This window comes from Artemia sp. Qi Xiang Cuo, chromosome 3 (assembly GCF_049724085.1).
Source record: "Artemia sp. Qi Xiang Cuo chromosome 3, ASM4972408v1, whole genome shotgun sequence".
NCBI classification, from domain to species: Eukaryota; Metazoa; Arthropoda; class Branchiopoda; order Anostraca; family Artemiidae; genus Artemia; species Artemia sp. Qi Xiang Cuo.
Window position 1 is genome coordinate 78,187,891 of NC_142796.1, and position 14,619 is coordinate 78,202,509.

Consider the following 14,619-nt stretch of genomic DNA (forward strand, 5'->3'; position numbering starts at 1 on the left):
AACTGGACTTAAGTTTCGCATTTGAACTAGAGAATTGTATTTTACATTATTTTATTACAAGAAACTAGAGATTACGGTCAAAAAACCCTTATTAGCTCAGGTATTAAAAAAATAGTTTTATTTTTCGATCCAAAAATAGACTTAAGTTTCACATTTGAACCAGAAAATTGTATTTTTCGTAATTTTCTTACAAAAAACTATAGTTTACGGTCAAAATTCCTTAATAGCTCAGATTTTACGGAAATAGTGTGTCTGACAATAGATGTACGCAAATTCCTTTTCTTACATCTCTGATGTTTTAATGGACATTCTAAACGCTTGATATGCTAGCTTACTTTAAAAAATAATGAACACATAACAATGTAATATTTTTAATGAAATAAAGCAATGTAGAATATTAATACAAAAATATATTATGATACATTATTAATATCAATGATTAACTTTGGACATTTTGAAATTAAGAGAATGTAACTGTGACAAGGTAAAGCACAACAAAACACTACTGAAATATTCCAACTCTTGCATTTCAATGAAAGAAATTCAAAATCAGATATTAAAATCAATAGAATGTAACTGTGACAAGGTAAAGCACAACAATACACTACTGAAATATTCCAACTCTTGCATTTCACGACAGAAATTCAAAATGAACTTCGAAAAATCAACAGAATGTAACTGTGACAAGGTAAAGCACAACAAGTCACTACTGAAATATTCCAACTCTTGCGCCTTCCCACAAATTCGAAAATGAACTATGAAAATCAACAGAATGTAACTGTGACAAGGTAAAGCACAACAAAACACTACTGAAATATTCAAACTCTTGTATTTCACGACAGAAATTCAAAACGAACTTCGAAAAATCAAGAGAATGTAACTGTGACAAGTAAACCACGATAAGTCCCTCTGAAATATTCCAACTCTTGCATTTCAACGAGAGAAATCCAAAATGAAATTTGAAAAATAATGAGAATGTAGCTGTGACAATTTAAACCACGACAAGACACTACTGAAATATTCCACTTCTTGCACGTCGCGAAAGAAATTCAAAATGAACTTTGAAAAATTAAGAGAATGTAACTGTGACAAGGTAAAGCACAACAAAACACTACTGAAATATTCCAACTCTTGCATTTCAATGAAAGAAATTCAAAATAAACTATGAAAATCAATAGAATGTAACTTTGACAAGGTAAAGCACAACAAAACCCTACTGAAATATTCCTACTCTTGCATGTCACGACAGAAATTAAAAATGAACTTCGAAAAATCAAGAGAATGTAACTGTGACAAGGTAAAGCACAACAAGTCACTAATGAAATATTCCAACTCTGGCATTTCAATTAATTAATTAAATATTTAAAATTTAAAATAAATATTATTTTCAATTTTCTTTGTTAACATCTAATTGTAACTACTTATTTCATCCACTTATTTATTATCTAGACATAAAATAATAACGAAATTAGTAATATAAACTGAATGTATCTGTGACAAGGTAAAGCACAACAATACACTACTGAAATATTCCAACTCTTGCATTTCAATGAAAGAAATTCAAAATGAACTATGAAAATCAACAGAATGTAACTGTGACAAGGTAAAGCACAACAAAACACTACTGAAATATTCCAACTCTTTCATTTCAATGAAAGAAATTCAAAATGAACTTCGAAAAATCAAGAGAATGTAACTGTGACAAGGTAAAGCACAACAAGTCACTACTGAAATATTCCAACTCTTGCATTTCACGACAGAAATTCAAAATGAACTTTGAAAAATCATGAGAATGTAGCTGTGACAAGGTAAACCACGACAAGACACTACTGAAATATTCCAATTCTTGCATTTCACGAAAGAAATTCAAAATGAACTTTGAAAAATTAAGAGAATGTAACTGTGACAAGGTAAAGCACAACAAAACACTACTGAAATATTCCAAGTCTTGTATTTCAATTAAAGAAATTCAAAATGAACTATGAAAATCAACAGATTGTAACTGTGACAAGGTAAACCACAACAAAACACTACTGAAATATTCCAACTCTTGCATTTCACGACAAAAATTCAAAATGAACTTCGAAAAATCAAGAGAATGTAACTGTGACAAGGTAAAGCACAACAAAACACTACTAAAATATTCTAACTCTTGCATTTCAATGAAAGAAATTCAAAATGAACTATGAAAATCAACAGAATGTAACTGTGACAAGGTAAAGCACAACAAAACACTACTGAAATATTCCAACTCTTGCATTTCAATGAAAGAAATTCAAAATGAACTTTCTGAGTATTTTAGTCTTGGGGAACAAAGGGCCTCTGAGCCTTCCCCTTGAGGCAGATCCCTTTTATTTTTGATTCTGAGCATTTTTGGTTTTCACTCCAAAATTGACTCCCCCCCCCCGGCCCCCAGTAACAGAGGAATGAGGGGCTTCTGATCCTTACCTTTTAGGCAGATCCCTCTTTATTTTAGATTCTTAGCATTTTTTTCTTTCACTCAAAAATTGACCCCCCCCTCCTCTACACTCAGAAAAGAGGGAACGAAGGGCCTCTGAGCCTTGCCCTTGAGGCAGATCCCAGTTATTTTCGATTCTGAGTATTTTTGGTTTTATGCTTTATGCAAAGCTTTATGCAAAATGGTACCTCTTACCCTACTTGCATATGGCCCGCCGTAAGTATTTTTGCGAGCCACGAGATTCATCACACTTATATTCTGCGCCCTCATGATGCGCACACATCTTGAAACATCACAGATTCGGTGTTTCACTCTTAACAATGTTGTTTATCGATATATATAGCCCAAATATTATATTATTATGTTGTATATCCCAAGTGTTATCAATGTATCATGTTACGCAAGTAGTCATAAAAACATTGAATTACGTTCAGTCAGCACTTGCGCATCGACAATGTAAGGATTTTCTGAAAGAATTAGATTCTGAATACGGTGACGTTGTGTACTTTATTTTTAGTCAGATGGTAAAATCGTGGACGATGTTTACATCAATTTTATCAGTTAAGAGAAGAAATTGATTTGTTTATGAATGACAAACGACAAAAATCAATGATCAAAAAAGATCTGTGGCAGAATTAAGAAATGATGAGTGGTTGTCGGATTAATGCGTTTTAGTGGATATTGTCAACAAACTCAATGGATTGCAAGGAAAAGATAACCTCATAGTCAATACATTTAATCATATCAGAGCATTTCAGAAGAAATTGTTGTTATTTGAATCGCAATTGAAAATTGATAATGCCCACCACTTTCTATTGTTGAAACAATTTAAGAAATCAAAATGTAACAAGTATACCAAATATGCGAAAGAAATAAGAAAACTTGTAAATGCTTTTGTAAGCTGATTCAATAGTTTAGAGTTGGAAAAAAATACACTAAAATTTTTGAAATATATTCATCTCCTTTTCATGTTGAAATTGAGTCTGTCCCAGAATATCTCCAAATGGATCTGATTGACATACAGTGCAATAATGAATTAAAACGCATGTTTGAAAATTCTGAATCAAAAATATATTTTTTTTAACATTTACGTCACAACAGAAAAATTATCCAATTTAAGAAATTTGGCACAAAAAGTTGTTAGCGCTTTTGGTTCAACTTACACCTGCGAATTTTTTTTTTTCTTTCGAAAATGAAATTGACACAACACAAAACACGCTCAAATATAACGGACGCTAACCTGCAACACCAATTGCGATGTGCAAATACCCAATTGAAACCGACTTGCAAAAGTTAAGTGAAAAAAAAGGAGAAATAAATATTGCACTAGAGAAATAAATATTTTTCTACGGTTTTACTCTTTTATTTCGTTATTCTTTTATTGCTAGTATTATATATTTTTTACAATGTGCATTCAGTATCATTGTTATCGTTATATTATCTATGTTTATATTTAAAAATAATAGTAAACATAATTAATAAAAATTCATTAATTTCCAATTTGTCATTCCAAAAAATATCTATAGTAGGTCTAAAGCTAATATGGGTATATATAATTTTATATGCAGCCCGCGGAGTTACGATGCATTCCCAAACTGGCCCGCAAGATAACTTCGAGTTGGCCACCCCTTGTCTACAGTGAAATGAGTGCCGTCATCATTTTCACAAATTCCTCCTGCTCCAACTCTAGAAACATAATTCGTATCCGTAACTATATGCAAAAAAACCAAGAAAATAAAAACAAGCAATGCCGTTTTTGAAGATAAAACAAGAGGAGGAAATATAAGTAGGATCATCTCAAAGTAATGATGAAACTAAGAGTACTGTAAACAATATTGCATTATGGCCAGAATACTTAACAGACGCCTTGCAAGAATATTTATCTTTTACGAAAAAAATAAATGAATCTTTGGAATCGTCTTCTATTCAGTAAAACTATGAATAAAATTTTCATCATTACTACAGAGTGACTCGAACTCCAATCTTCCTTCTTAGGAAGAGAGTCCTAAAGTCACTATGCTGAAGTAACTGTTAATAAAAAAATTCAAAGATTTTGTGATACTTTATTTCAAACATAATTACACACACGAAAAAGCCAAAGGGTTTTTCTTAGTTGGAATGGTGAATGACGAGTCACAGGGAATCAGGCAGTGAACTCAAATATGGCAACATACCCCATAGAAGCACCTTTTCAAAAGATGTATGTGTTACAGTTACAACGAAACTTTAGTTTTTCGTACAGAATTGATTCAATTTTAAATATTGTTTTTTTGTTAATTAGTAAAGCACGTAAACGTTCCAATTTCCTTTGAAATGAACCCCTAAAGAGCTTTCTATGATGCTCCAATGTCCAGCTAGCTTCGGAGCAAAAAAACTGCTTTAGATGCAGAATATCATGGTTGAAGCCACTGTCCTTGTTTTTCAAACCAGTGGATTTTCTTTGTTGTTCAAGCCAAGGGACTGTAAGTTTCTTTTATAGGGGTTTCAGCCAAGGCAGTTCAAATGGTGTAGGCTATATTGTGTTTCGACCTGAAACCATTTTCAGGGGTTTCGGACTATTTTTTTGTTATTATGGGATGCGTTCGTCTTTTACTAGGTTGCAGCAACAAGTTACCCTCGCTACGCAGCTGTTTCATCTTAAGAATTAAAATATCAGATTTTAATTTAAATTAGAAAGTTGGATAAGGTGATCTGAGTGTTGGCTTAGATTGTATTCAACATAAATATTGTATAATTTTTCTAAATTTGATATCGAGGTGTAGGACGGTTCTTGAACTAAGCTTTTGATTCAACAATATTCTTTAGATAATGTATTAAAAAATCCTTCTGAGGAAATGTTCAACAGATAACGCCTAAATAAAAATGGAATAAGAGAATAGGTGTAGATCAGAACCATCACTCAACTCTCTTTTTTGTAACAATTTAAAGTAATTTATTTATGGCTTTGATGTGACCGTATACGTGATAGTGGCGTGGAACTGAGGCTATTTGACAAACTGGATGCAGATAATATTTTTTGATGGAGTCCAACATCTCCCTCTGCATTCCCTGAAAATTTCAACTTACTACCCTTGGGCTGTTCCTGAGACCTTGTACATACCCGCTTTTGACAACATAGCGTCATATTGTGTATTTTTACTCAGTTCAACTTACCGTCAACATTACCTGAAAGCTTCAATTATTAGCCCTTATTCACTTCTGAGATATTTATAGCTATATGCTACCATTTTGACAACCTGGATATATATATAGTGTCTTTACATTTAGTTCAACATCCCCCTCAAAATTCCCTTAAAGAGCAAACTTAATATCCTTGCCTATTCCTGAGATATTGCACATCTAGCATACTGATAATCTGGATGTAAGATAAGATAATTTTATTTCACAAAAAAAATACAGAACATTTTTGCTGCACCTGCTAAGAAAACCCCTAATAGCTGTATACAGTGTATGTATACAGTGTATTTTTACTTTTTTGACTTTGTTCATTATTCCTCTCAAACTCTCCCTGAAAATTTTAGCTGAATACCCTTAGCCGTCCCTGAGATACTCTAGATACAACATTTTGACAACCTGGTTGCACATAGTTTTTTTTTTAGTTCAACATCCCACTAAATGTTCTCTGAAGATTTAAGCTTAATACTCTTAGCTGTTCCTAATGTATTTCAGATTCGCCTTTTCGACGACCTTGATGCATATAGTGTCTTTTAGTTGAGTTAGTGAATTCAGCATACTCCCAAACATTTTCTGAAGGCTCCAACTTTATATCTTATCCCGTTCCTGAAATACTGCAGGTAAGCCCTATTGACAACCTTGATGCACAAGGAGTCTTTTAATTTAGCTCAAAATCCACTTCAGTATTCCCTAAAAGTTTCAACTTAATACTCTCAACCGTTCCTTATGTATTGCAGACACGGTTTTTGGTAACCTGATTGCACATTGTGTCATTTATTTTGTTGATCCTTCTCCTCAACGTTCCCTGAAAATTTTACCTCAGCTGCTCTTGAGATATCATACCCTTTTGACAAAGGATATATCAACAATATTTCAGGAACTGCTAAAGTTATTAAATATAACATTTTAGGAATGTTGAACTAAATCAAAAGAGACCACATGCAACCAGATTGTCAAAAGGGCGTATCTGATATAACTAAAAAAACAACTAGGGGTATTAAGTTGAAATTTTCAGGGAAAGAAAAACAGGAGGATCCAGGTTGTCAAAAGGGCGTATCTGCAATATATCAGAAACGGTTGAGGTTAGTTTATTAAAACTTATGTGGAATTTTAAGGGGTTCAAAAAACATCAAAAAACAAACAAATAAACTTTCAAATAGGGATAAATCCATTTATTTAGACAGTGAAAAAACAGGTACAAAAGTCAAGATATTTCGATCACATATACAGTGACCGTCTTCAGTAGAAATACTAAAATAATTAAATTGAAACTAGCATATTTGTATAAAACAAAATATATAACTTTTCGGGTCATTCACAAAATAATGAACTTCCGGATTATTCACTAGATTATTTTCAGAGACAGTTCAATGACAAAGTTCATTCAAAGTTCTTGATGTAAATTTCTTCTATAATCTTGCCCAAATGTAAAACGAATTTCCAATGAAAGTGGCAATATAAACTCAACATTTGTTTTGCAATTAGAAGACACGAAAGGCTTTACCACTTTCATTGGAAATTTTTTTTACATTTGGGCAAGATTATAGAAGAAATTTGCATCAAGAACTTTGAATAAAATTTGTCATTGAACTCTCTCTGAAAATAATCTAGTGAATAATCCGGAAGTTCATTATTTTGGGAATGACCCAAAAAGTTATTTATTTTGTTTTATATAAATATGCTAGTTTCAATTTTAGTATTTTAGTATTTCTACTGAAGACGGTCGCTGTATATGTGACCGAAATATCTGGACTTTTTTACCTGTTTTTTCACTATCTAAATAAATGGATTTATCCCCATTTGAAAGTTTATTTGTTCGTCTTAAAACGGCAGTGTGGTCTAAGAAAACAACATCTAATTTAAAGGTGGTATGTCGAAAACACGTAGTATATATGGGGAAATGAGACCAACCCAGTAAACATCTATAAACTCAACATTTGGTTTGCAATTAGAAGACACGGAAGGCTTTGCCACTTTCATTGGAAATTAGTTTTACATTTGGGCAAGATTAAAGAAGAAAATTTACATCAAGAACTTCGAATGAACTTTGTCAATGAACTCTCTCTGAAAATAATCCAGTGAATAATCCGGAAGTTCATTATTTTGTGAAAGACCCAAAAGTTATTGATTTTGTTTTATATGAATATGCTAGTTTCAATTTTATTATTTTAGTATTTCTACTGAAGACGGTTGCTGTATATGTGACCGAAATAACTGGACTTTTGTACCTGTTTTTTAACTTTCTAAGTAAATGGTTTTATCCCAATTTTAAAGTTTATTTGTTCGTCTTAGAACGGCAGTGTGGTCTAAGAAAACAAAATCTAATTTAAAGGTGTTAAGTCAAAAATACGTCGTATCTATGGAGAAATGAGGCCAATCCAGTAAACCTCTATAAACTCAACATTTGGTTTGCAATTAGAAGACACGGAAGGCTTTGCCACTTTCATTGGAAATTTGTTTTACATTTGGGCAAGATTATAGAAGAAATTTACATCAAGAACTTTGAATGAACTTTGTCATTGAACTCTCTCTAAAACTAATCTAGTGAATATTCCGGAAGTTCATTATTTTGTGAATGAACCGAAAAGTTATTTATTTTGTTTTATATAAATATGCTAGTTTGAATTTTATTATTTTAGTATTTCTACTGAAGACGGTCGCTGTATGGATTGGATGGAAATATGTGACCGAAATATCTGGACTTTTGTACCTGTTTTTTCCCTGTCTAAATAAATAGATTTATCTCCATTTGAAAGTTTATTTGTTCGTCTTAGAACGGCAGTGTGGTCTAAGAAAACAGCACCTAATTTAAAGGTGTTATGTCGAAAATACGTCGTATATGGGGAAATGAGACCAGCCCAGTAAACATTTATAAACTCAACATTTGGTTTGCAATTAGAAGACACGGAAGGCTTTGCCACTTTTAATTGGAAATTTGTTTTACATTTGGGCAAGATTATAGAAGAAATTTACATCAAGAACTTTGAATGAACTTTGTCATTGAACTCTCTCTGAAAATAATCTAGTGAATAATCTGGAAGCTCATTATTTTGTGAATGATCCGAAAAGTTATTTATTTTGTTTTATATAAATATGCTAGTTTCAATTTTTTATTTTAGTATTTCTACTGAAGACGGTCGCTTTATATGTGACCGAAATATCTGGACTTTTGTACCTGTTTTTTCACTGTCTAACTAAATGGATTTATCCCCATTTGAAAGTTTATTTGTTCGTCTTAAAACGGCAGTGTGGTCTAAGAAAACAACACCTAATTTAAAGGTGCTATATCAAAAAACAGTATATCTAACTAGGTTTTCAAAAGATTGAATCCGCAATAGTTAAAAAAGGCTTCAGTTTAAACTCTCAGGAAATACTGAGGTGGTTATTGAACTAATTAAAATGAAACAATATGTATCCAGGTTTTCAAATAGTCGCATCTGCAATATTCCGGGAATTCCTAACTTGAAACTATCAGGGAATGTTGAGGGGGAAGATAAACTAAATAAAAAGATACAATAATACCGAAAAATCAAAACTTTTATGAAATGTTCAGGTGCATGTTAACCTAAATCAAAAGCCACCATGTGTACTCTGACTGAAACCAGGCCGTGGGCTCAGTAACCCTAAAAAGGGTCACTAGAACTTCATTAGAACATAGGCAGCGCAATCGCGCTGCCTAAGTAAAGAACGATGTTGGCACAATGTATTATTATTTTTTTCTTTAGACCAGAGCATTTCGTATCGAAGGAGATGTCGTGGAAACTTCGAAAAGGGTTCATTCGATTGGAAATTGGAGTGGCTTGTGCCCTTTTGAATAGTTGAAAGTGATTGGAAGGCAACTAGCAACCCTTCCACGCCCACCATTTCCCCAAACACATTAAATCAAAATTTTGAGATAGCCATTTTGTCCAGCGTAGTTGATTTCCAAATAGAAATTATGTTTTTGAGGAAGACACTCCCCCACAGCACTCAGGGCAAGGGTTGTAAGTTATGCCCTGGGGGCATATAAGGTTTTTTTTTTATAGAAAGCGTTGTCGTAGAAACTTCAAAATGGAGTAATTCGATTGGAAATTTAAACGGCCAGTGCCCTTTTCAATAGTCGAAAGTCATTGGAGGGCAACTAACCCCCCTCTCACGCTCACCTTTTCCCAAAACACATCCAATCAAAATTTTAAGATTCCTATTTCGTTCAACGTAGTTAAAAGTTTTAGAAATTATGTCTTTGAGGATGATAACCTCCTCAGAGACCTCGGGGCACGGGTTGTAAGTTATGCCCTGGTGGCATATAAGGTTTTTATAGATAATGATGTTGTAGAAACTTCAAAAAGGGCTCATTCGATTGGAGATTAGAAGGGCTTGTGCCCTTCTTAATAGTCGAAAGTGATTGGAGGATAACTAACACCCCTATCACACCCACCATTTCCCCAAACACATCCAATCAAAATTTTAAGATAGTCATTTTGTTCGACCTAGTTAAAAATTCTGAAAATTATTTTTTTGACGATGAAAATCCCCCCACAGCCCTCAGGGCAAAGGTTGTCATATATGTCCTGGGGGCATATAAGATTTTTTTTATAGAAAGCGTTGTCGGAGAAACTTCAAAAAGGAATCATTCGATTGGAAAGGAAAATGGCTAGTGCCCTTTCTAAGATTTGAAAGTGATCGGAGGGCAAGTAACCCCCCACTCTAGCCCATCATTTCCTCAAACACATCCAATCACAATTTTGAGATGGCCATTTTCTTCAATGTAGTTGAAAGGTCCGGAAATTATTTCTTTGAGGATGACAACCCCATCACAGCTCTCAGGTCAAGGGTTGTAAGTTATGCCCTGGGGCATGTAAGGTTTATATAGAAAGCTTTGTCGTAGAAACTTCAAAAGGGGCTCATTCGATTGGAAGTTGAAAGGGCTAATGCCCTTTTTAATAGTCAGAAGTGATTGAAGGGCAACTAACCCCCCTCTCATGCCCACCATTTCCCCAAACACATTCAATAAAAGTTTAGAGATAGCCATTTTGTTCAACGTAGTTGAAAGTTCTACAAATTATGTATTTAAGGATGAAAAACCCCCCAGAGCCCCAAGGGCAAAAGTTGTTAGTTATGCCCTGGGGGCATATAAGGTTCGTATAGATAGAGTTGTCGTAAAAATTCAAAAGGGGCTCGTTCAATTGGAAATTGAGAGGGCTAGTGCCCTTTTTAATAGTTGAAAGTGATTGGAGGGTAACTAACCCCCCTCTCACGCCCATCGTTTCCCCAGAAACATCCCTTAAAAGTTTTGAGATAGCTATTTTATTCAACGTAGTTTTAAGTTCTGTAAATTAGATCTTTGGAGGATGACAACCCCCTCCTCACAGCTCTCAGGGCAAGGGTTGTAAGTTATGCCCTGGGGGCATATAAGGTTTTGATTGAAAGCTTTGACGTAGAAACTTCAAAAGAGCTCCTTCGATTGGAAAATGAAAGGGCTAGTGCCTTTTTTTAATAGTCGAAAGTGATGGGAGAGCAGTTAAAGTTCCTTTCACGCCCACCATTTTCTCAAATACATCCAATGAAAACTGTTACACATCCATTTTGTTCAACACTGTTTGAATTTCTGTAAATTGAGTCTTATAGAATGAAAAGCCCTTCAAAGCCCTCAGGGTAGGAGTTGTGATTTATGCCCTGGGGGTATATAAGGTGTGTATGGAAAGCGTTTCCGCAGAAACTCAAAAAAGGCTCATTCGATTGGAAATTGAAAGGGCTAGTGCCCTTTTTAATAGTCGAAAGTGATTGGAAGGCTTGACATTTTTATAGTAAAGATCGATGTGGGTACAATGTATTATTATTATTTTTTGTTTTGTTTAGACCAGGGCACTTCGTATCGAAGGAGTTGTCTTAGGAACTTCGAAAAGGGCTCCTTCGATTGAAGATAGAAAGGGCTAATGCCCTTTTAAATAGTCGAAAGTGATTGGAGGGCAACTAGTCCCTCTCCCACGCCCACGCTCCCATTTTTCCATTATGTTTGAAATCTAAATGTTGCCATAAGATTCAACCAAAACGCACCGTGTTAATGCTAATTCCCAATAAGGCATCTCAGCAGTATCCCAAGAACGACTGAGGGTATTATGTTCAAACTTTCGGTGCTACGCTACTTCTGCTCTTAAAATTTAACAAAATCAAAATAGTGTAAATGTATCCAAGCTATCAAAGAAAGTAAGCAGATTTTTTTGCGAATGGCATCAAGTTTTTTATTTAAGGTCAACTAGAGGAGTTATAAAACTAAATTAAACACTGCTATTTGTTTTCAGATTTTAGAAAGGTGTATGTAGTTAAAAATTGCTGAAAATTGTTCTCCAGCATACAAATAGCAGGTCAAACTATAAAGTCTTAAAAACGAAAAGATTTAAAGTATTATTTTCTTTTTCCCTGAAAAGACTATGCCAATATAAAACGAACAGAAATTAATTAAAAAAAGCTTTTTCCACAAAACTGATTTTTCAAAGAAAAGTAAAGAACTCCATTAAACCAAAAATGAGCAAAAATAGAATCAAATAATCTACCAAGCGTGAAACTACCACAAATCAGCATCGATAAATAAATGAAACCCAAAACGAGCAGAAATTACAATAAAAACCGAGTCAAACTCAAAACGCGCAAAAATTAACATGAGTAGGTCTCAAAACCCCTATGCCTTCTCAAGGCCAGAACATAATTGCACTTTACTGAAAAAAATACAAATGAATGTGCATTGTCAGTTTAATATATATATATATATATATATATATATATATATATATATATATATATATATATATATATATATATATATATATATATATATATATATACATATATATATATATATATATATATATATATATATATATATATATATATATATATATATATATATATATATATATATATATATATATATATATATATATATATATATATATATATATTTGTACCTGTTTACAATGGATAAATGAAAAAAAAGCGGAGTACAAAATGAAACAAAAGAAAGAAGAAAAACATATTTGGCACTAAAATTAAATGCAAGCATTTCATTCACAGAAACAGTTGAGTCAGCGGTGATTCGTAGAGTTTACTGAGGGATCGTCTTGAGGATCTCCGTTCTATATCAATCACCTTGGTTGATGGATCAAGGATTCCATAAATGGATGAGATCTCCGTGTTAGAAAATCTTAGTGGAAGTCCCAGCAAATATTTTGCAAATCTGTAATACGTGGTTCGTATATTTCGACGCTCGGTGAGGGACAACATTTCCCACAAGGGTGATATGTACCGGATGGCAGGAGAGACGATGGCGTTGAACAGTTTTGACTTAATAAATCGATTAAATGACCACTTGCATTTGACAGCTTTCCCATATGCTGAGCGGATAGATTTACAGACTGATTCGGTCAACAAGCCTCTAGCTGACCTAGGTGCCTGACCGTACGTCATACCACGGTATTTTAGGGACTGGGATTGCTGGATTCTGATACCATCAAGGACAAGATTGGAATTGGTCGAGTTAGTGCCGCTAAAAACGATAAATTCCATTTTCTCTATGTTGATTCGTAGTCCTATTCTTCTGTATAGGGTCACTAGGAGATGAAGATTCTCTAGAAATCCCATTAGCGTCCCGCTTAGGAGCAACAAGTCATCTGCATAAAAAATGAAACTTAGATCCAAGCCATCCAAAAAGAGCTCTCCTCGAACGAGTCAAGTTACATAGTAAATAATAGAATTGGAGATGATAGGGCTTAAAGCAGATCCTTCCCGAACTCCTTTGAAGAGCTGAATGGGTTCAGAAACCTTTTGCTTGCCGTGACCGGCGATTGTTTCCATCCCAAAGCTAGACGAATATGCCGTTGGGTGTACCAATCATGGAGAACAGGGACAATTCGGGGGTCGACTCCTGAATCTAAGAGGCACCACAGTGCTTGCGAGTGGACGACAGAATCGAACGCAGTAAAGTTTCGACGCTGCAGGCAAACAGTGGCTTTTTAACTAAAGATGTAGACCTCATTATTCTTCTTAGTAACCGAATATACAGATACTGATATTTAGTAATCAAAATTTTAATATTAATATGATTTACTTAAGCTATAAAAGTAAGAACATTTATATTTTGTCAGTAAAGTGCTAATTATGTTCTGGCCTTGGAAAATCATAGGGTTTTTGCGCCCCACTCATGTTAATTTCAGCTCGTTTTGAGTTTGACTCGGTTAGTATTGTAAATTCTGTTCGTTTTGGGTTTCGTTTATTTATCGATGTTGATTTGTGGTAGTTTCACACTTGGTAGGTTATTTGATTTTATTTTTGCTCATTTTTGGTTTAATAACGTTCTTTAGTTTTCTTTGAAAAACATATTTTGTGGAATTTTTTTTATTAATCTTTAAAAAGGTCACTAGAATTTACAATCCAATGAGCTCTGTCTGAAGTTTCAAGGACTACCCCCTCCATGTAAAGTGGCTCCGGGAAAAAAAGAAGTAATGCACAGAAAGCTTTTGGGTTTCCAGATATGGGGCATTTCAAACCTCGATACGGTCAAAATTTAATATGCATGATTCCTTAACCAAGTGTGAAAAAAAAATATTGAAAGTACCTTCAAGCTCAGTAATATCGATAGGCAATTCAAATCTGTCCTTGTAAACATCTACTGCCCGTGGAAAACGAAAACAAGATTCTATGTTTTTCATAGTAGGTAGAAAAATTTCATCAATCGTTGCGGTCTCTTCAACATCCTTGAATTCCTAAAAAAATGCATTCTTTTATAAAACTTTGTTAGACAACCACCCCCCCCCCCCAAAAAAAAAAGAAAGTAAAAATACGGTTTTTCTTTATCATTGGCAGTCCAAACCATTCAACTATTTAGTTTCTACCGTAATATTCATAAGGGAGAGGGGATGACTTTGAAATTCCAAATGGTAGACCCTGTATCGGAAATTCTACGAGAAAAATGTAGTACCTTTTTTCCTTTTCTTTTACTACTGCTTTAAAAA

The 14,619-nt window shown here is 33.8% G+C and overlaps 1 protein-coding gene across 1 annotated transcript in view; it reads right to left on the reverse strand.

Moving 5' to 3' along the window:
* Positions 1-4,035: 4,035 nt before the first annotated feature.
* The window catches only part of LOC148954568 (uncharacterized), an 87,539-nt gene continuing 76,955 nt past the window's right edge, over positions 4,036-14,619 (reverse strand). Inside the window, exons 5-6 of the mRNA XM_089086340.1 lie at positions 14,223-14,370; positions 4,036-4,169 (exon numbers count right to left, since the gene is read on the reverse strand). Of these exons, the coding sequence (XP_088942466.1) occupies positions 4,036-4,169; positions 14,223-14,370 (282 nt within the window). The remainder of the gene's footprint in view (positions 4,170-14,222; positions 14,371-14,619) is intronic.